The sequence below is a fragment of the Crocuta crocuta genome, unplaced genomic scaffold, assembly GCF_008692635.1.
Source record: "Crocuta crocuta isolate KB4526 unplaced genomic scaffold, BGI_CrCroc_1.0 scaffold330, whole genome shotgun sequence".
In the NCBI taxonomy this organism is placed as follows: Eukaryota; Metazoa; Chordata; class Mammalia; order Carnivora; family Hyaenidae; genus Crocuta; species Crocuta crocuta.
This window is the reverse complement of record NW_027530521.1, coordinates 3,695,828-3,718,022: the sequence shown is the minus strand read 5'-3', so window position 1 is coordinate 3,718,022 and position 22,195 is coordinate 3,695,828. Positions and strand designations below refer to the sequence as shown.

The following is a 22,195-nucleotide window of genomic DNA, read 5'->3' as shown; positions in this document are numbered from 1 at the left end:
CCTGGTGAAAGCAACGGTATTTATCCTGCTCCTGCTTTATCTGAGGTGTAGACTGGGTGCTGGAGACGCAGCAGTTAACAAAGTAGGTGCAGACCTCTGCCTGCGCGGTGCTTCCATTGCTGCGTGGGCAGTTCCCGCCAGACGGTGCCGTGATGATCGTCCTCTCAGGTCAGGAATATTGGACACAGCGTTTGGTTCACTTCTCTCACCCTTTCTCACGGGGAATTAGCCGTTCACACTGAGAACATGTTGGTCTTTTGAGGCTCTCTCATATTGATAATGGTTTATAGGTTGCTTCCTCTTGTTTTCTGCTTTCCACATAATTGCAAATTTACTTCTCCCATTCTAAACCCCATTGCGTGACTTAGAGAAAGAGAGGAATTTGGCACCCTTCGTTTTTCATTTTCTTCTCTTTATTCCATTTTTTAGTTTTTTCTGTCTATTCTTCCTCTGATGATAACTCAGGTGTTTAAGCTTTTTATAGGAATCAGCCATGCAGCATGATGCCACCTGAGGTTAGAAAGAGCTTGTAAATGTGTATTAGCCCTTGGAAAAAACACTTTGTCTATGAAAAACTCTGTGAACTTAAGCAAGCACCCTGTCCTGTCTGCAGAAAGTATCGCCCTCTACTTAGCTTTCAGACCTGTTCCTTACAGTTTTGTGATTACTGGGGAATATGTGCTCTGGCCATTTTCTCTGGCTACTCTACAGGGAACTGACTTTGTATTAATTCTTTAATCATTGCCCGTAAATAGAAATACTGAGACCGCAGATGAACAGAAAGAAATCTTTGCTTCGAAATGGATGACATGCACTTATGTACGGGCCTTTGAGAGTTGTCCAGCCAGCTGTGTGACAGAGTAGGATTTGCGTATTGGTCTGTATGCTTGCTTGTTTTCCTAGTCTTTGAGCGAGTGACTCATAGTTTTGGATGTGAGAATAAGATCTAGAACTTTTTTTTTTTTTAACGTTTGTTTATTTTTGAGACAGAGACAAAGTATGAGCAGGGGAGGGGCAGAGAGGGAGACACAGAATCTGAAGCAGGCTTCAGGCTCTGAGCTGTCAGGGCAGAGCCCGATGCAGGGCTCGAACTCACAAACTGTGAGATCATGACCTGAGCTGAAGTCAGATACTCAACCAACTGAGCCACCCAGGCGCCCCTATAACTTTTTTTTTAAATGTTTATTCATTTTTGAGAGACAGAGACAGGGTGCACATGAGGGTGGGGCAGAGAGAGAGGGAGACATAGAATCTGAAGCAGGCTTCAGGCTCTGAGCTGTCAGCAGAGCCTGATACAGGGCTTGAACTCACGAACCACGCAAGATCATGACCTGAGCGAAGTTGGACACTCAAACAACAAAGCCACCCAGACGCCCCTGGATAGAAACTATTTTAAACAAGACAAAATAACAACAAATCTACTGTGGATTCTAAATCCTAATGTTCTTTTTAGAAGGCTGAGAGCGAAGGATAAGGTAAAGATAAAATTGAGATTAATTCCTAGCAAGAATTCGTGGGCTGTGTGTGAGATCCTAGAAGAGTAAAAATGTGTTCACTAGGGTATAATACCTGAAATCCTGCACTGGGCAGTGGCTGCATTTAAAATGGTTCTCAGTGGTTCTTAGCTGTTCCCCTGGTTAACCCTACTGGTTATGCTAAACCTAATCCTGCTTTGTTGTTGCTCTTGGGAAAAAGGAGCTGTGATGTGGTGAATGGCATTCTGTCTCCTTAATCCATTCCAATTTTCCTAGCCACTTGGACCCTCCTGCAGGATACCAGTGTAAAGAAGCTGTGAGAACTCACGGAAACCCACCGCCCTAAGTCTGTAGGATTTATGGGCTGATTTCTTGAATGCTTGTCCATAGGTGAGGGCTAGAATGTGGGCCTACCATCAAAGACTTTTTAGTCTTAACTGGGAAGATAAGTTTTCTCCACTCCATAACATAACAGTGGGACAGAGGATAGATGCTGACTTTTGTGTAAAAATGTCAGATGAGTTAGAAAAGAAGGGCCTTGTATAGTTTCAAGGAGGAGGTGAACCTGGAAGGATTTTTAAATTAATAAATTTTATTTATTTATTTATCTGTTTATTTATTTATTTATTTATTTATTTATTATTTTAGAGTGAGGGAGAGTGCGAGCAGGGGAGGAACGACGGGAGAGAGAGCGAGAGACTCTTAAGTGGGCTCCATGCTCAGTGTAGAGCCCAGTGTGGGGCTAAATCCCATGACGCTGGAATCATGACCTGAGCCAAGGTCAAGAGTTGGACATTCAACTGACTGAGCCACCCAGCCGACCCTAAATTTTATTTTTCAGAGCAGTTTTAAGTTTATAGGAAAATCGAGTGGACTGTCGAGGAGTTCCCATGTCCTGCCTGGCCTGTCTCCATGGGTGCTTAGGCTCCCCTGTATTGGGGTTCTCCACTGCAGCGACCCATTTGTTACGGTTGAGGCCACACTGACACTTCAGTATCACTCAGAGTCAGTAGTTTACATTACAGTCCACTCCTGGTGCCTTATATGCCGTGGGTTTTGACAAATGTACAATGGCATGTATCCGCCATGTTACTATTTTTAATTTAATTACATTGTGGTATAAGAGTTGACATAAGATTTCTATTTTTTTTTTAATTTGTTAAGGTATGTTTTATGGCCCAGAATGTGGTCTGTCCTGGTGAATGTTCCATGTGAGCTTGAGAAGACTATGTAGTCTTCTGTTGTTGGAGGAAGTTGTCTACAGATGTCACTTAACATTGTGCTGTTACGTTCCCCTGTGTCCTTACTGATTTTCTGGCTTTCGGATCTGTCCATTTCTGATAGAGGGTATTAGAGTCTCCAACTTTAATAGTGGAGTCATCTGTTTCTCCTTGAAGTTGTGTCAGTTTCTGCTTCACATATTTTGATGATCTTTTGTTGGGTGCATACATATTCAGGATTGTTGTCTTCTTGGAGTATTGACTCCTTGATCATTACGTGATGCCTGATAACTTTCCTTGCTCCGAGTTCTACTCTCTCTGAAATTAATGTAGCCATTCCCACTGTCTTTGGATTAGTGTTAGCATGGTGTATTTTTTTCCATCCTTCTAGCTTTAACTTTATGTGTCTTTGTATTTAAAGTGGGTTTCTTGTATTTATTTCTAAAGTTTATTTATTTATTTTGAGAGAGATAAAGTGGGTTTCTTACAGACACATATAGTTGGGTTTTGGTCTTGATCCACTCTGACAGTCTTTTAATTGGTATATTTAGACCTTAACATTTAAAGTGGTTATTGATAGATGGGCATGGAGGAGGGCACTTGTGGGGATGAGCACTGGGTGTTATGTGGAAACTAACTTGACAATAAACTATTTGTAAAAAAAAATAAAATAAAAATAAAGTGGTTATTGATATAGTTGGATTCATATTGACCATATTTATTGCTATTTTCTATTTGTTGCCTTGGTTCCTCATTCCTTTTTCTGACTTCCACACTTTTTATGTCTTCTGTGGTTATAATTGAGTATTTACATGATTGTATTTTCTCTACTTTCCTAGCATATCAATTGCACTTTAATGTTTTTTTAAAACATTTTTAGTGGTTGCCCTCAAGTTTGCACTATAAATTTCCATCAAATCCAAGTTCACTTTCTTTAAAAAAAATTTTTTTTAATGTTTTATTTTATATTAGAGAGAGAGAAAGAGATACAGTACTAGCAGGGGAGGGCAGAGAGTTGGAGACAGAATCTGAAGCAGGCTCTAGGCTCCAAACTGTCAGCACAGAGCCTGACACGGGGCTCGAACTCACGAGAAGTGAGGTCATGACCTGAGCCAAAGTCAGACGCTCAATCAACCGAGCCACCCAGGGACTCCCCAAGTTCACTTCATATAACACTTTACTGTTTCATAGTTCGTGGAAGTATAGGTCTTCCTTGACTTACGATGGGGTATGTCCTGTAAACCCATAGTGAGTTCAAAGTATTATGGGTTGAAAATACATTTAATACACATAAAGTACTGACCATCATAGCTCAGCTTAGCCCATCTTAAATGTGGTCAGAGCATTTACATTGGCCTCCGGTGGGGCAAAATCCTGTAACACAAAGCATATTTTATATTAAAGTGTTGAATATCTTGTAGTTTATTGAACCCTGTAGTGAAAGTAAAAAACAGAATGGTTGTTAAGCATAGCAGTTGTTGACCCTCTGGGCCGTGCGGCCACCCCGGACCTCCTTGCCGCTGCTCAGCAGCCCCAATCACAGATCGCTAACCTGGGAAAGGTCCGAATTCACCATTCAGAGTATGGTTCCTACTGAATGTGTATTGCTTTCACATCATTGTAAAGTCAAAAGCATGTTAAGTCAAACCACCTTAAGTCTAGGGCACTGTCTATATCTAATATTAGTAGAATTTTTATTCCTTCCTCTCGTCCCTTCTATCACTGCTGTCATTTAATTTATACATAAGCAGATGTAATGGAATACATTTGTTGCCATTATTACTTTGAACAAATTGTTAGATGAATTAAGAATAAGAAACAAACACCTTGAGGCGCCTGGGTGGCCCAGTTGGTTAAGCATCAGACTCTTGATTTTGGCTCAGGTCATGATCTCACCATTGCAAGATCGAGTCGCGTGGGGGGCTCTATGTGGTGCCTACTTAAGATTCTCTCTCTCCTTACCCCTCCCCCACTCGTGTGCCTGCATGCATGCACCTCTCTCTCTTTCAAAACAAAACAAAACAGGTTTTTATTTTACCTTCACTTATTTCTTCTCTGACTCTCCTCCTTTCTTCATGTAGATCTGAGTTTCTGACCCATGTCATTTTCTTTCCTCTGAAGAACTGTTAACATTTCCTGCCAGCAGGACTCCTGGCAGCAAATCCTCTCAGTTTTTGTTTGTCTGAGAATTTATTTTTTAAAACTTCACTTTTGAAGGATAGTTTTCCAGAGTACAGAATTCTAGCTCAGTGGGCTTTTTTTTTTTTTTCCCACTTTAAATATTTCTGAGGAGAAGTTGCACGTAATTGTCACCTGTGCTTCTCTATAGGCAAAGTGTTTTTTTCAATTTGCCTCCAGGAATTTTTAAAACATTTGATTTTCTGAAGTTTTAGTATGATACGGGTGGGGGACAGGTGCAGTGTTTTTTTTTTTTTCACTCTCCTGCTTGGTGTTCTCTGAGTTTCTGGATCTGTGGTTTGGTGTCTGACATTAATTTGGGGGAAACTGGTCATTATTGCTTTAAATATTGCTTTTCTTCCTTTGTTTTTCTCCTGGTATTTGTGTTGTGTGTCTGTTCCACCTTTTATGTTTGTCCCACAGGCCTTGGATATTCTGTTCTGGTGTTTTGTCCTAATCTCAAGCTCAGAGATTCTTTCCTCAGCCCTGCCCATCTCATACTGATGAGCCCGCCATAGGCCTTCTTCATTTCTAACGGTGCTTTTGATCTCTAGCATTTGTGATTCTTTTGTAGAATGTCCATCCCTCTGAATTTTGAGCATAGAAGATTCTTCTCTCAATTGTATGGTATGAAAATAGAGATCTGGAAAGTTAAATGACTTGTCAACATTTATTTACTCCTTAATGGCAGAAGCCCAGATTGGAATCCTATCTGTTGGACTCTCATGCTCCTTCTACTACATGTATTAAAGTCGGTGCTGCAGACAAGCGTCAGAGTTGTGGGCCATCCTCCAGTTGATATGCACATCACTACTTATGCAGCACAATCCCTAGTTTCCCTGGCAGACTTACTGCTTCCATGCAGTTTGGTCATTTAATACAAAGCCTCTTTCACTTAATTTGAACATGTGGTATTATTAATGGATACTGCCTTGGTGATTGAGAATCATGTTCTGTTTAGTTAATGACATTCAGAGAAACCTGTATTGGAGAAAAGCCTTACCAGGTGAAACCCAACCTGATTCAAAGCCTGGGTACAGTCCTGGAGTTATCCTTTAAAGCAGTCTGTGGTTTCGGCAGGACTATGATGAAAAGAACAGAGACTTCAGAGTTAGACAAAGTGGTTTTGAATCCTGGATCTGTCAAGTTAAAAGCTTTGTGATGACAGACAAGTTACCATTAATCTTTCTGAGCCTTGTTTTCTTGTCTGTAGAGATATGTTAATTATAGGATTGTTGGGAGGATGAAGTGAAAAAGCATAAACCACATTTAATTGATTCTTCTCGGACCCATATTTTTTCACATTTCAAAATCTCTGATGTCACAGGGCGCCTGAGTGACTCAGTCAGTTAAGCATCTCAGTCTTGATTTTGGCTCGGGTCATGAGCTCATGGTTTGTGGGATTGAGCCCCACATTGGGCTCTGTGCTGACAGTGTGGAATCTGCTTGGGATTCTCTCTCCGCTTCTCTCACACAAACACACACACAGACACACTCTCTCACGCTCTCTAAATAAATAAATAAACAAACAAACATTAAAAAAATAAAGTCTCTGACATCAGCATTGTGTTACAATTGATAATGTTCTAGTATTGTGTCATACCTTACTTGAGAACTTTTTCTTCCTTAGGGTTATATAAAATAATGGTGCATCTTATAGTTATTGGTGGCAGTCAGCTGTCCCACATTAACACAGATGCACAAATCCTAACCAAAATAACATTGAATCCAGCAGTATTTAAAAGAAGGATACTGTATCACGACTAAGTGAGATGAGGAATGTAAAGTTGGTTTGACACTGAAAAAAATTAATCAATGTAAATGACATTAACAAAATGAAAGAGAAAACCCACCTGATCATCTTCTAAATGTAGAAAAAAAATCTGCCGATAAAATTCAGCAATTCTTGAGAAAAACTCTCCGCTAAATAACACATAGAAAGGAACTTCTGCAATATGATAAAGGATATTAATGAAAAACCTACATCTAATATCTTACTTAGTGATTAAACATTGAATGCTTTTCCCTAAGATTGGGATCACGTCATGGATGCTCACTCTGACCACTTATATTCAATATTGAACTGAAGGTCCTAGGCAGTGCAGAAGGAAAATAAAGACGTAAAAATTGGGAAAGAAAAAGTTAACATGTCTTCGTTTGGAAATGACATGGTGGTAAAATCAGAAAAGCCAAAGTCATCTACCAACTACTGAACTAATAGGTGAATTTAACAAGGTTGTAGAATACAAATAATTTGGCTCTAAAGAATATATAGATTTTTACCTTCTCCAGTGTTTTCTTGTGATATAGATGGTAGTCTTTTGTGATCTTTTGTAACCTAACTAGAAGTAGAATCAAATCATTGATTTTATTATAAATATTTCATAATTATTCACCTTCCTGGATTTTATCACTACTTTGCAGATTTCTAGCTCATTCTCTTGATTCTTCTACCTGTAAAATCCTATCATTTCTGTAAATAATGATTGCTCTATTTAAGGTCATGAAGTTCGTATTATGGTCTTCACATAATAGGACAGTATCAGGAAGATATTTAGGAGAACATGAAAGGAAACTACTAACAATTGCCTAAAGGAATTAGGGTTTACATGTCTCACACTAAAAGGATTGCGGAGGTAGGTCATCCAGGACAAGTGTAGTGGTTCAGTGACGCCAGGAGGGAAGCAGGTTTCCTTCTGTATTTCTGCTCTGTCACCTTCAGCATGCTGGCGTTTTCTGTTTGGTTACAGCACATCTGCTTCAGGCCCAGCCAGCCGTGTTTGCATTCCAGGCAAGCAGGAGAGAGAGGCCCGAGGGAAAAGACCCACAGGCTTGCTGTAGCAAGACTTTATCTTTTCTATTTTTTGCATTGCCGCAGAAAAGGCGGGACTATTTTGTTAGTAAAGAAGAGGAAGGTAAAGGATGTTGGGGGAGGCAGCTGTTGTCCATCACAAGGACTGAGTATCACGTGGACTGTGAGAATTTGGGGTAAAGGCAAGGGCCCTGCCTCTAACTCGTGTTTGGCCCGTGTGTTTGGAAAGACATGGAATCCCTTTGGAAGTTTTGAGATTCATCTTCAGACACGGCTTTGAGAAATTGATGTGCGAGGCATGAACATACCCTGCAGCCCTTCACCTGAAAGAGACTCTCCGGTGGCTCAGGTCTCTTGAAATCTCCTGTGTGCTCAGGGGCAGAAGTACTTTCGTACCTTAAACGGTATGGCTATTCCTTCAACTTTTTGAGGGAGAAGATGATGCTTTATTTAACGTGTGGGTTCTCTGAACTTCTTGAGCCTATGTTTTGTTGTTTTTCATTCATTTAGGACAACTCTTTAAATAAATACATCTGTTTCCTTGTTTTCCACCCCATCCCTGGGACCCCAATAACCGGCATGTCAGAACCTTTGCTACCATCCTGTGGTTCTTGGTCTCGGTTTTCTTCCACACCTTTTCTTCTGTGGATTTCGGTTTGGATAATTTTCCATTATCAAGCTCACTGCCCTTTTCCCCGACTGTTTCTAGTGGGCTGATAAGCCAGTTGAAGGAATTCTTTATTTATGGTACTACATTTTTACTTCTGGTATTTCATTTGGTCATTTTTGTATAGTTTCCATCTCTCTGTTGAATATTCCCGCCTATTAATGCACATTGTCTCCCTTCTTCCCCAGATTCTTTAACATGTTAATTATTGCTGTCCTAAAGTCCCTGTGCAGTAATTCCACAACAGCTTGGTCATCTTTAGTCTGGTTCTACTGGCAACTTTATGACAGCGGATTGTTTTCTGGTAAATTTTGATTGAATGATGGATGTTGTATATAGAAAAACGCCTAAAGTAAATGTCACAGAGAAATGAGCACAGGGCTGATGGGCCTCGTGCGGAATGGGCCACGTTTGGGCTTTCTGCTGCCTGGCTTGCCTTCACACACCTCGGCTTCGGGTGTCGCTGGTGGCCCGCCGCTGCCTTGTTCTCAGCGTGGGGCCAGCGGACCGAGGTGTCCCTCACAGTCAGCCTCACCCTCCGCTTTGAGCGGGCCCTGCCTGCCGCTGCCCTGTGCGGACTACCGCCGCCTCCGTGTGGTGCTGGGCTCACGGAGGGGACAGTGGGATTCTCCCTTCCCCGGGCCCGGAGGCAGTCTTGGGCTGGCATGGCTGCCAGGGTGTGAGCGGTGGGGCTCCTCAGGTTCTCCTTCTCCCTGCGGAAGCTCTCTTTTCTTCTTTACCTGGGAGGGGTCTCAGGTTAGAGAGAGTTTCCTGCCCCTCCCGTAGGGACAGAGCTTTTGCTTTGACCCCTCTCAGTGGAGGTCTGGAGGGAGCTAGAAGGGTTCCTACCCAGCCCCAGTGGCTGGCTGTCTTTCCACGCCCCTCCCACAGCATCTCGAGGATGGGAGGGCTTCCTGCTCCTCCCCCAGCAGTTTAAGGCTTTGCTTTGGGTGAAAAAAGTCCAAGAAATGGGCCGAGTGTGTGCCACACACTAGGGCGGCCTCTCCTTCCCTGCCCCAGTCCTTCTCCAGAACACCCAGCAGGAAAGACTTGCGAGGGAACGCAGACTCCCCTTGTGCCTCGAGCTTCCAGACAGTGCTGCCAGCCCGCACGCAATTCTAAGGGTTCGTGATATACGTGAGCTCTTTTCTTTGGTGGCTGTTACTGCAGCACCTCTGCCTTCCCTGATCTTCCCAAGCTGGAATCGTTTGTCCCATCTTTCCTAGAGGAGCTTGTCACCGTTCGAAATTCGGGTTCCCTGATTGCCTTATGACCACAGCTCCCTGAGGGGCCTGAGACAGGTTATGATATTGGTGGGCTATTGGTGGCTTTTTCTTATTGTTATGGTGGAGTCTGTGTTCTTGTGTTCTGTGGCTTTCTACCCCTTAAACAGAAGCCAATACTTTATGTTGTGACCAACCAGTGGGTTGGGGGCAGAAGAATAGAGCAGTATTTGAATGAGTTCTGATCCACGGGTACACGTTATCGTTGGGTGTTTGGACAGTGCCACCACTTGGAATTTGGGACAGAAGCATACCTGGCTGGTTTGTTGTTTGTTTTGTGTGTGTGTGTGTGTGTGTGTGGTTTTCATTAGAAAACTCCAGTGTAGGGGCGCCTGACTTAGTCGGTTAAGCATCCGACTTTCGCTTAGGTCATGATCTCATGGTTCATGGGTTCGAGCCCCGCGTCGGGCTCTGTGCTGACTGCCAGCTCAGATCCTGGAGCCTGTTTCAGAGTCTGTGTCTCCCTCTCTCTCTGACCCTCCCCTGCTCACGCTGTCTCTCTCTCTCTCCTAGAAATAAATAAAAAATATTTAAAAAAAAGAAAAAAGAAAAAAAAGAAAACTCCAATGTACTAGAACGAAGCCATCGACATTGGTCATATTCTGGAGGTTCTGATGAGAAAGGCCGTTCAAAGTTGACTGGTTGCTGAGAAGGCATTGGAGAGCCATCATTGTACTTTTGGGATGAATATGCTCTTGGACCACTTTGCAGTGATTGGGGATTCTTCTACATACACTTTGTACCCTTAGCTATCCTGACCACTCCTAGGTAGCAAATTTACATGGCATAGTTTTTTTCTTTAAATTTTTTTAAATGTTTATTTATTTTTGAGAGAGACAGAGCATGAGCAGGGGAGCGGGAGAGGCATAGGGAGAGGGAGACGCAGAATCCAAAGCAGGCTCCAGGCTCTGAGCTGTCAGCACAGAGCCTGATGCGGGGCTCTAACTCATGAACTGTGAGATCATGATCTGAGCTGAAGTCAGTCATTTAACCGACTGAGCCACCCAGGCACCCCTGCATGGCATAGTTTTAAAAACTGTTTATCTCCCTCATGGTCTATGTGTAGTCTGTATAGTCTATCCTAAGCATACTGTGTGGGACGCTCTTAGTCCTGTTTCTGCCTTGCTGTCCCACCTAAGACTGGATTTGCCTTCTTTTTCCTCAAATCCACATCCCCCATCTCTCACCTTTTAAAACAATTCTGTATACAAGATGTGAGCACTATTATTAAATGATGGGTTGGCACTTACAAGGTCTGGAAATTTCCGTGAGGTGCCTGTGGTTCCCATGCTGCCTCGTGCTTCTGAGGGGTGGTGCCAGGTGGATTCGGTCTTTCGGCAAGTATGTGCCTGCTTCCTCCTTGACAGGCACTGTCAGAGTCCCCGAAGGCGGGGACTTAGTGGTGAGCAAAGCCGGATGTGTGCCCTCTCTCCCAGTTTCTGGAGAAGGACGGTCCTCTTCCTTGGAAGCTTGGAGGTTAAGCTAGAAGGGACATGTAATGGCTATACTTTTCAGTGTAAAGTTCTGTCACTCCCATTTGATGTGTTTTTATTATTTCTAACTCTCTGGTCAGTTGGATTTTCTTCACTGCCTTCAAGAAAGAGATGAGTGGAGTGCGACACTGGGGTCCCATTCTGTCTCTCCTTTTCCTCTTCACCTGTTCTCACCCCAAAACAGTGTGGAACATATTCTAATGTAAGTGACAAAGACCCTAAGGGGACAGGATGGATGGGAGTGCTGAGGACAGAGCCAACATTTTCCGGTTGTCTGTTCTGCACTAGTACTGAGTGAGGAACTTTGTCAGCATCATGGAATCTTTACGGCTTCGTGACCTCGGGGGCGTGCTCTCCATCTTAAAACCAGAGGTTAAGTAATTTGAATTGTGCTCATAGCAGTGGCTTTTCAGCAGGACTGTACTGGCTTCCTTTAAACACTTGTCACCGCTCATCCTGTTGGCTTTATGTTGCTGAAAATCAAAGCAGTTAATCACATTTCACTGGTGTATAAACCGAGGTAGCAATTTTAATTTGATACTTAGGATAGTTTTAAGTTGGCCCAATTCCTGACCTGTAGGAGCCTTGTAATCTCAGGATTGGAAGTGGCATAAGAACTTTGTAGTTCTTATGCCTTGAAATCTGCATATTTTATAAAATCATGGAGGCATATGTTTAAAGAAGAAAGGTTAGACGCTTTGTTCATGATTATGTTGGTATGACCAATGCATATGTGACTCAGCTCTTCCAACTGTGCAGCTCCCACAGCTTAAGTGACTGAGGAGTTTGTATAGATGCTGAAGAGACCCTCATTTAACTCTTTGGGCAGTGATAAATGTAGCCCCTGTTTTGGGGAAAAAAAGGAAACAAAAACATAACAAGCATTTGCTTACTGGAGGGGAGCAGTGGTGCTTTCTCGTGCAGAGCCAGCATAGGTGAAAACTTCTTCCTCTCTGCCAACGAGTGGCTGATACTGAGTCCTGGAGGGGCTGTAAATTATAGTGCCTTCTCAATACTACAAGGTGTTAGCAAAATAATTAGGCCTGAGAAGTTCTCCTACCCTCAGGGTGAGACCCTGGAGCTGTGATTATTTGCAAAGCTTCAATTGTGAATTACAATTTGGTGGAGAGGATGAGATGATTTGAGACACCTTAAATTAGAAGCTTTATCCTACAGTTGTGCCTTTGGCTGGTATGCTAGGCAGATTCGTTACCAGTCATTGTTTCCTATAAATCCCAAGGGCTACTGTCCCCACTGTGGTGGAGTGGGACCCTGAAGCTCCGGGGTGCTGAAGTTTGAGTGTGGGCTAATTTGAGTATGATTTAAAATGAAAGAATACATAATGGATTGTTGGGGTAGAAAAGGAGGTAATTTTTAAGATGTGTGTGTGTTTGTGTGGGCTCATACTTCTTAGTGAATTTTCTTTTTTTTTTTTTTTAATTTTTTTTTTTAATGTTTTTTTTATTTCTAGGAGGGGGAGANTGCTTAACCGACTAAGCCATCCAGGCGCCCCATTTCTTAGTGAATTTTCACACCTTTCAGTTTCTTGAGAAAGTATCGGTTCCTAAAACTTGGTGTGGCTGGTACTCCTGACGCTCTAGAACAAGTTGGGACACGTCCTGGGCTTGAGTTGTGACTCTGCCATTTAACATCTTTGGATCTTGGTTTCCTCACGCAGAACAGGAAATGGTCGCAGAGAAGCGACATGCTGGTTAGAAAGAGCAAATGAGATCATGCGTGCAGGAGTGCTTTGCAGCAGGTCAGACGTCCTGACGCCTGCGAGGAACCCGCAGTCTAGCTGGAGAGGGAAAAGCGATCATCTGAAATAACAGGAGAACCGTTCTAGAACAGTGGATAGCAGGAACAGCCTGTGAGGTAATGGCTGTGAGTGCTGTGGGATTTCACGGCAAGGAGAGATTGTTGGCATTTGGGGTGATCAGTGAAGGTTTCACAGGGAAAATGGGTTCTTTCAGGTCTCCGAAAATGTAAATATTTTGACTGGATGGTGGGCAGGACAGCAGCAACATGACTAAGGAGAAATGACACTGGAGTGGGCAGGGTGCATCTAAGAAGCGGTGGCAGGTAGCCAGCCATGAGGCTGCACCGAGATGCCAGACGACGGGGCCGCGTACACCAGGTGCCCTTCGTGGCTAACCCTGGGCCAGCTTTTCCTTGAGTAGCAGAAACTCTCATTGTGAGGCTTTGCCTCATTCTTCTACTTAGTGGAGAGAGTAGTCATCATAAACTTTCCTTAACGAATGGAGAACTTACTGGGGAAACAGAACAAAAGTCAGCAGGTATAGACTAGAATCTTTTTCCTCTACCTGTTTCAGTTATATTCCGAGTTTCTCATGTCTCGTTTTCTTTTTAAANCCTGAGCCGAAGTCGGACGCTCAACTGACTGAGCCACCCAGGCGCCCCTCATGACTCATTTTCAAATGGCCCCTCTCTTGCAGAAATCCTCATGGCCTCTGATTCCAAGGGGAATCACAGATCTCAGTGAAGTTGGACAAGTCACATAGACCAGCGTCTTGATTTCTTGGGGACTGAATCCGAACTCTGCTTCCACAAGAAAATTGTCTTCTTTCAAAGAGCCACATTGGGCTGTGACAGAGTAGCTGATATTAGATTAACCGTCCTTCCAGGAAAAGAAAAAGAAGTATCAAAGCTTATTAAAATAGATAAAATTAGAGGCATTGGAGAGCCATCAGCACAGTCAGCTCCTGAGGGGCTGCGGTTCCTGAAGGAAGGGACTCAGGCTGAGCGACATGTTCCCTCCTTTTTCCCTGGGGGCACTTTCTAATTCACAGTCTGCCTCTGGAGTCTGAGCAGAAAGCAGCAGCCCTCTAGGGTGAGAGGTTGGAATTAGGGGTACCCCAAAGCATTGGGGACTCGAAAGACAAACTCCCTGGAATATGGGAACCACAGGAAGTAAGCAGAAATGGGCCTGTGGTCTCCCCTTGAAGTGTTTGCCAGCTCCTGAGGCGAGCAGAGCAAGACCCTAAGAAGCCCCGCAGAGAGCAGTGCCTGGGACCCGACAAGCTGTACAAACATTCCAGCCACCAGATGCAGTGCTGGTGACATGGAGTGTGGTGCTCCTTGCCTGGTGGACACTCCAGACTCTACCTGAAGGCCCCAGAGGGCCACACTATAGGAGTAGGGGAAAGCCAAGAGAAGTTAGCCCTAACAAAAGGTGAAGTCACTCACTGATGGGATTACAGTGGTCTGACTGCATTCCCTGTGCCCTCCAGAAGGAATGTCACAGTCTTAGGAGGGAGATAATTTGGTACATCAGAACCTCTACAGTTTTTAATATAGAACCTTTGGTGTCCAATAAACAATTAAGAGGTATGCTAGAAATGGAAACCAGATGGCCAAAACGAAGAGTAAATCCAGAGAGTAGAAAGAGACCCACAGGTGATTCAGATGTTGGGGTTACCGATTAGGAACCATGCTCCATAAAATAAGAGAATGTCAACAAAGATATGAAATCTACTTTTAAAAAAGTCAGATGGAAATTCTATAACTGAAAAACATATGAACTAAATTAAGAAGAGAATCTATGGGTATAATAGCAGTATAGACACACACATAAAGGACAGAAGATTATTAGACCAGGAGAGTATTAGTAGCAAATGCTCAGATTGCAGCACAGAAACGAGACTAAGAGACTGGTGGGGCCTGGTGGAAACATTTCTGTGTGTATGTCTGGAGTCTGAGGAGAAGAGAGTAAGACAGACCAATATTTAAAGAAACGCTGGCGAAGGTTTGTCTGAAAATCATGAAAGATGTCAAACCACAGAGTGAAGAAGCTCAAAGCTCAGTGGGGCTAATGCAATGAGCCATGCCTTGGTCCGTCACAGGCGAGCTGCTCCAAGCTGAAGGCAGAGGCAAGCCTAAATGTAATCAGGAATAAAGGGCAGAGTTTTGAAATAACACATGGTTTCTGACCATAGTGCAATTAAAGTGGAAGTCAATAACAGAAAGATAAATAGAAAGTCGCAAAATGGAGATTGAACGGTATACTTCTAAAAAATTTTTTTACCTAAACTTTAATACAAATGCCCTATAATTGTGTAGGATGCATTTAAAATGATGCATAGAGGTAAATTTATAGCCTTAAATCCATATATTAGAAATGAAGAAAGATTACAATCAGCAGCCTAAACTTCAGTCTCAAGATGCTAAATGCAGGGCGCCTGGGTGGCTCAGTTGGTTAAGCGTCTGACTTTGGCTCAGGTCATGACCTTGCAGTTCTTGAGTTTAAGCCCCGTGTCGGGCTCTTCACTGATAGCTTGGAGCCTGGAGCCTGCTTCAGATTCTGTGTCTCCCTCTCTCCCTCTGCCCCTCCCCTGTTCATGTTCTCTCTCTCTCCTCTCAAAAATAAATAAATATTTTAAAAGATTTTTTAAAAGAAGCTAAATGCAAGATGAATTAAAGTCCCCCCAAATAGAAGGGAATAAAAATAATAGCAGACAAGATAGAAAGATAAGAAAAGAAGAAAGCATGATAAAGAAAATCAGCGAAACCAAACATAGGTTTTTTTGAAGAGATTAATAAAGTTGATAAACCTCTAGGAAGAAGAAATTCAAAGAAAATATACAGATTATCACATCAAGAATGAAAAGCAGTATATTATTGCAAATTCTACATGCATTGAATAGATTTCGTCCAATAAATTTAACAACTTAGATGAACACATTCCTTGAAAAATACTACTTTTAAATCCGACACAGTGATTAAAATATGCATAATTCTGTGTCAATGAAAGAGGGCCAATCCATGATTTAAAACCTTCACATGCCAAGAAATACCTAGCCCAGACGGCTTTTGGGTGAATTCTTCTAAACCTTTCAAGAAAGAAATAATGCCAACCTTGCATTAAAATTCTCAGGGAATAAAAAAGAAGGAACACTTTCAACTCATTTTATGAGGCCAGCATAACCTTGGCAGCAAAATCTGACTTAAATGTTCTAACTATTGACAAAAGAAGTCAGGCACAAGAGAATAAATACTGTTTTTGATTCCATTTGTATGAAATTCAGTAGCAGGCACAATAGGGAAATCGGAATAATGATTACTCTTGGGTGATTGAGAAAGCGCCTGGGAAGCCTGAGGGAATCTTCTGGGGTGCTGGAATGTTCTATGTCTTGATAGGAGTAGTAGTTTTAAGAGTATGTACGTACCCAAAAATTCATTGAATTATAAACTTTAAGATTTGTACATTTTATCTAAAAAAGGACTATAACTTGCTCTGCTATAAGGTGTTGACATTTTCACCAGACATAGTTTTTCGTATATTCAGATAGAATCCAATGTGCACTTCACTTGCCCCCTCTCTGTTTTGACTGGATTTGACAAATGCCCCCATTCTGCTGCAGCTGGTTTGAACAGCAGGGAACGCTTGCTGTAGGCTCTCTCCCTTTGGGGATAAAGGAATTACCCAGACCCAGAGTTGCCTGTGATAGAGCATCTAGTTCTTGTACTCTGTCTCCCTTGCTTGCTTACTTAAGACAGTGTTGTTTTCCTTACAGGCACGGTGGTTCTGGGAAGCATACTTCCAGTCAATTAAAGCCATTGCCCTGGCCACTCTGCAGATCATCAACGACCGCATATATCCTTATGCCGCCCTCTCCTATGAAGAATGGAATGACCCCCCCACTGTGGTGAGTGATTCCAGTGCTAACCATGTCAGCCATGGTCCAGATGTCAGGATGGGGCAAAGAAAGATGTCCTGAGTTTATAAAGGTTATTTAAACTCTAGCTTTCTAAGATGAGACTGTGCCTGGGGTCTGACAAAGTCAGCTTAATTTTGAAACGGTAACAAAAGTAAGAAACACAGAAGTGCGGCTTCTAGTTTGTTTTCAGTGTGGCTAGGAAGACAGTGTGCTTATTTATTGCAGAGGTGGATGGGGAGGCCTGGCTCTTGTTGGAAATCAAACGCTTCCTGATGACTTTTGCAGTTGTAGTGCTTAGAACTCTCGAAAAGATTCTGTAGGCAGCTTAATAATAATAGCTTATAGTTTGAGTGCTTGCTTTCTGCCAGAGACAGTGCTAAGTGCTTTACACGGATGACTTCAATTAACACCGCCATCACTGTGTGAGGAAAATAGCAGAAGCGACCTGGAGACACTACGGATCGCCACGGTCAAGGCTTGCTCACAGTTGTCCTTTCAGAAGACCGTGCCAGTTCATAGTTCTGCCAATAACATTTGGGCTCTTTGAGCTCTCCAGGCCTTCCGTAACCCCAAATGCTTGAATTTGTGCTCGTAAAAAATGATCTTACCCATGTGTGTTTTTCAAGTAGAAGGTTGATAGCTCTGTTAGTTTCTCCCAGAATACAATATAAATCCTATTTGTATTTTGTTGGTCACATGGACTTTTTAGATTGTTTTAGGTATTTATTAATTCAGTAGGTATTATGGAGTGCCCACCACCTTCTACCTTCTGGATAGTGTTCTTGGTACTTGGAGTGCATCAGTGAACAAAGCAGAGAAGACCCGTGCCTTTGGGGAGCTTACACTGCAGTGGGTCTTGCCATCTGGATGCAAGGTTTATCTTTCTAGTTGAATTTTAAAGTTTTCTTAAAAAATTTTTTTAATGTTTTATTTATTTTTGAGAGAGAGAAAGAGACAGACAGAGTACGAGCAGGGAAGGGGCAGAGAGAGAGGGAGACACAGATTCTGAAGCAGGCTCCAGGTTCTGAGCTGTCAGCACAGAGCCTGATGAGGGGCTTGAACTCGTGAACCATGAGATCATGACCTGAGCCAAAGTCGGACGCTCAACCAACTGAGCCACCCAGGTGCCCAGAATTTTAAAGCTTTCTTTATATCAGTCCTTAACAATTCCTGATTAATTTTTTCTTATTTTACCTTTCTTATTCTCCATAATGGAACACTTTCTATATTATAGTTTCTAACTAGTTGCCATTGTATAAAGACACGTTATTGGTTTTTGTATATAAATTTTGTAACTATTCTTTTACTGAGTTCTACCATTGTTTTACTTTCATTTAGTTGATTCTCTTGTGTTTTCTAAATCTAGTCATATGTGCAAATTCTGACTTTCCCTCTTTTTCCCAATACTTGAACCTTTTATTATTATTACTATTATTATTTTATCTAAACCTATTGGCTAATACTTCCAGCGCAATGTATGCTGGAAGTATTAATGATGATTTGAGTGTTCAAAGCGAAAGGAGGTGTCATCTAGTCCGAAAAAGGGGGAGTATTGGTCCCATGCAGAAGGAACAACAAATTCAGAGGTTCAGAGAGACTGGAGAACGTGCAGGTTTAAGGAGCTGCCAGGAGGTCAGTGTAGCAGGATTGGGGGCTCACGAGGGAGAAGCCAGAGGTGAAGGCTGGAGCGAGCCCCCGTCACAGAACACCTTGCATGTCATGGAGGTGTTGGCGTGTTATCTGTGGGTAATTTAAACCAGGAAGTAACGTGGTGAGACTGTATTTGGGGCCGGCCAGACCTGAGTGCTGAGGATGGATCACTTGCAGGGGGACGGGAGGAGAGCGGAGGCAGGGGCCTATTTCAGGAATCCAGGTGAGAATTAGTAGGGGGCAGTTCGAGGGACGGCAGGGAGAACTGGCTGTGCTGACTGGCTGGCGAGTGAGAGGGGTGAGGGGGAGTGAGGCATTCGGGGTATTTGATGCAGACGGGGAGTGTGGGCACATGGGGATCGCGGGCAAGGGTGCCGCCAGAGTGCAAACTCAGCCTGACTGCAGGGCCTTCTCCGGTCCGGCTGCAGCCTGCCTCTCCGGTGTTATTCCCTTCTGTTCACTTTTAGGGGGTTCTGGGTTTCTGGCAACACAACTTTATCCTTCCTGTGTATGCGCCACGCTTTTCCTTCTTTGTGCCTCTGAGATGCCTTTTTCCACCGTTAACTACAGTGTCCATGTTTTATCCAAATTTCAGTGACCTGCGCATATACCCCTTCCTCCATGAGGTTTTCCTAGACTCCTCTAGCAGAAAGTAATCTTTCCTCTTTGTAACTCTTAGAGCATATTTCCATATTTCTTTCCTATCACTTAACATGTGTAGAAACGTAATTTCCTGTAGAGTTTTAAGTTCTGAATTACCTTGGCATTTCTTGTAATACCCAGGACATTTAATTCAGACAGGAGATATAAAGGAGGGAGGGAGGAAAGGAGGAACGTTGGGATCCCAGGACATGAGCCATCCAGGGCTGCCTCACATGCTGATGTGACGTCCATTGTTTTATTTGCCCTAAACCCTGTTGAGAAGGTGGGGAAGGTGATATATTCTTTCCCTGCTATTAAGTGGACATAACGAATGTCACAGTGCATAATGACTTGGCTGGGGTCATGTAATTGGCAAGTTGTATACACAAGTGAGAACCCGGGTCTTCTGATGACCTTGAATTGCTTATGGAGTTTTGTAGGTGCCACTGGGCCTCCTCTGGGCTGAAATGTCTGCACTCTTCCAACTATATGGCATAAGCTTGAGACGAAGAACCACCCTGCTCCTCTACAGGAGAATCCTACAGGTGCAATGTCATGACCCAGCTAGAAAGTGTAGAAAGAGGGGACTTTCTTTCTTTCATTTTAGCTAAAACTAAGAAAAGTCCAATGAGAGTAAATGGTTGGAATTTTGATTCTCTGTTTTTCATAAGACTCTAGGGTCAGGAGAAAGTAGTACATGAAAATTTGTAGTTTCGAAATAGTTGTGTTTTAATGTAGGACAAAATGGTCATAGTGCTGGACTATCAATTTGGAAAGGAATGTAAGTACAAAAAGCTTAAATCTGGATGTGCAACTGGATTATATGGTCTTTTTTTTTTTTTTTAACTTCTTAAACAGTTCTTTTTAGGGGAATTTAGTGCTCACCACATTTGTAGGAGCTCAGGTGATGAGAGCCCTGATTTAAAGCAGTAGGTTGTACATTTCTGCATTTTCGGTGAAGGCAACTGACAGGAGGTCTGAGTAGCACTGATTTATTTATAGTTAGCTTTCTCCCTCCCCTTTGGAAATATTTAACCTACACTAGATGTGATTTCTATGAGCCCAGCCTGCAGGGGAGTCTCCTCTCTAGGTTCCATCAAATATACAGTATCAGACACCACGAGGTGGGAGGAGGTGTGGATCTTGGTCAGTAAATCAAGGGATGGGCTGGTCTTTTCAAAGATACACTGTCAGGGCCTCCAGCTGGTCTTGCACTCAGTTTGCTTGAGCCAGAGAGGAAGGATTGAGGGTGGAGAGTTTTGCCAGATGCTACTGCCTTAGTTTAATGTAAACAACAACAATGTGTGTGTGTGTGTGTGTGTGTGTGTGTGTGTGTGTGTATGTGAGTGATAAAGATAGGGGTGGCCTTGTAGAAACCAAGTGTGTCACTGGAGAGATTGGCCCTTTGTTTTGATTCTTCTCTTTGGAAGGAATTTCTCACCAAGTTAAGGTTCCTTATTAGAGCACAACAAGTTTGATTTTTTACCAGTAATTTTCTTAGCTCCTCATGGCAAGGCTGCCTGTATTTCACTGCCTTTTCGGTCTTTCCATATGCTTTCCTCTTTCTCCCCTTTTTGCAGATATCAGCAAAACGTTATCATCTCCCCGAATACTCCTTACCTGTATCACTTCTAACATTAATGTCATTTCTGGTCTTGGTCGTGGCAGGCCTCAGCCGAACATCTGGGCCTCGCCTGTGTCGTGGGGGATTTCCTTGGACACCCTCTTCTGCCTTACCTCTGGTTCTCTGCCAAACGTGAGCGCGTCTGGTGGATAGACACCGGCAAGTGAGTGTTCCATGCGCTCTGGGGATGCAGTCGGCCAACACGTGTGAATTTGGGGCTTCTGGCGTGTGCGACCAAAACCATATCCTCTCGGTGGCAGTTTTTTAAAACCCCAATATAATATGGGCCTCCAATCATGTTCGAGAGTACAGTATGTTTCCACGATGTGACTTGAAAGCTCGTATCCCACCTTTATCAGTGTGTCATAACTTTATGTACGCAGTCCCTTGAGGCAGACACGTAGTGTTTTCCAAGTTTGCCCTCCTAGGTAACGCTGACAGAGAGACTGCACCTTTCCCTCTTCTGCACTGGCTCTGCTGGCCCTAGAGCAGAAAGGACAGAGAACAGTGGTCCCATGGCCTTTGACAAAAATTGGTGAGAAAAATACAGAAATGACTTAAAGTCGACTATTATATCCAGCATAAGAATGAGGTTGAAAAACAAGAGCTTATTCCTGTGAAATCTAGCCAGAGGGGCGACCTAGCTGCAAGCAGGACGTCAGATGCAGACCATGTACTTGGCTGGGCATGTACGAGCCTCACGTCCGAGCCTCAGCAAGGGGCTGGCAGAGGGCAGTGTGCATCGGAGTACTTGCTTGGCACTTTTCACCCTCGAGGAGGTGGCGGAGCCCACCAGAGCCCCGTAAGGTCTCAGGGAGGTGAGCACACTCTCTCTCCTAGAAAGCTGGTTCTAAAACACAGTGCTGCTCTCCTCTCCAAGTTACAGATTGAGGGGGTCTGGTGGGGTCCTGGAGTTGTCCCTAGCAAGTTCCCAGATGGTTTTGACATTGCTCGTCCAGGGACCGTCCTTTATAACGTGGGGTTGATGCACCGTGTGTGTTCTGACTCACTGGCTGCAGAGGAAGGCTCTCCTGCTCCTGTCCGCTTCCTCTTCTGGCCTCCTCAGACCTGGGCCCGAAGCATCCGGAGACGGCTCAGACCGCGTCTGTCCCAGCCACGTGAAGTAGTCAGGACTGGGCGCACTAAGATGTCCCGGCCGCAGTCCCCACTCACCAGCGTGCCGAGAATGTCGCTCCCCTGTAAATACTACCAAGCAATAAATCACCCTGCAGGCTGAAGGAGCGCCAGCTCGCAGGCATGAAACAGAGCTCTGAGGTGAAGCGGTGCCATGTTAACAGTCTGTTTAGCCCTGCTCAGTGCCCTTGAACTTCTGGGTTGTGGGATGTTTCTCTGGAATTTGAAAGCCTACCCTGCCCCCAGGAGGCCTCCTTGGCTTATTCTCCCCTTCTTCCTCCCACTGCCTAGATACGACTAAAGCATGTATGGAAATAATTTTATTTTATTTATTTTTTT

General features: G+C 43.6%; 1 protein-coding gene across 1 annotated transcript in view; it reads left to right on the top strand.

Annotated features, from left to right (window-relative positions):
* Positions 1-22,195, top strand: part of EXT2 (exostosin glycosyltransferase 2) — a 134,170-nt gene that overhangs the window by 45,164 nt on the left and 66,811 nt on the right. Inside the window, exon 8 of the mRNA XM_077767460.1 lies at positions 16,663-16,794. Within this exon, the coding sequence (XP_077623586.1) occupies positions 16,663-16,794 (132 nt within the window). The remainder of the gene's footprint in view (positions 1-16,662; positions 16,795-22,195) is intronic.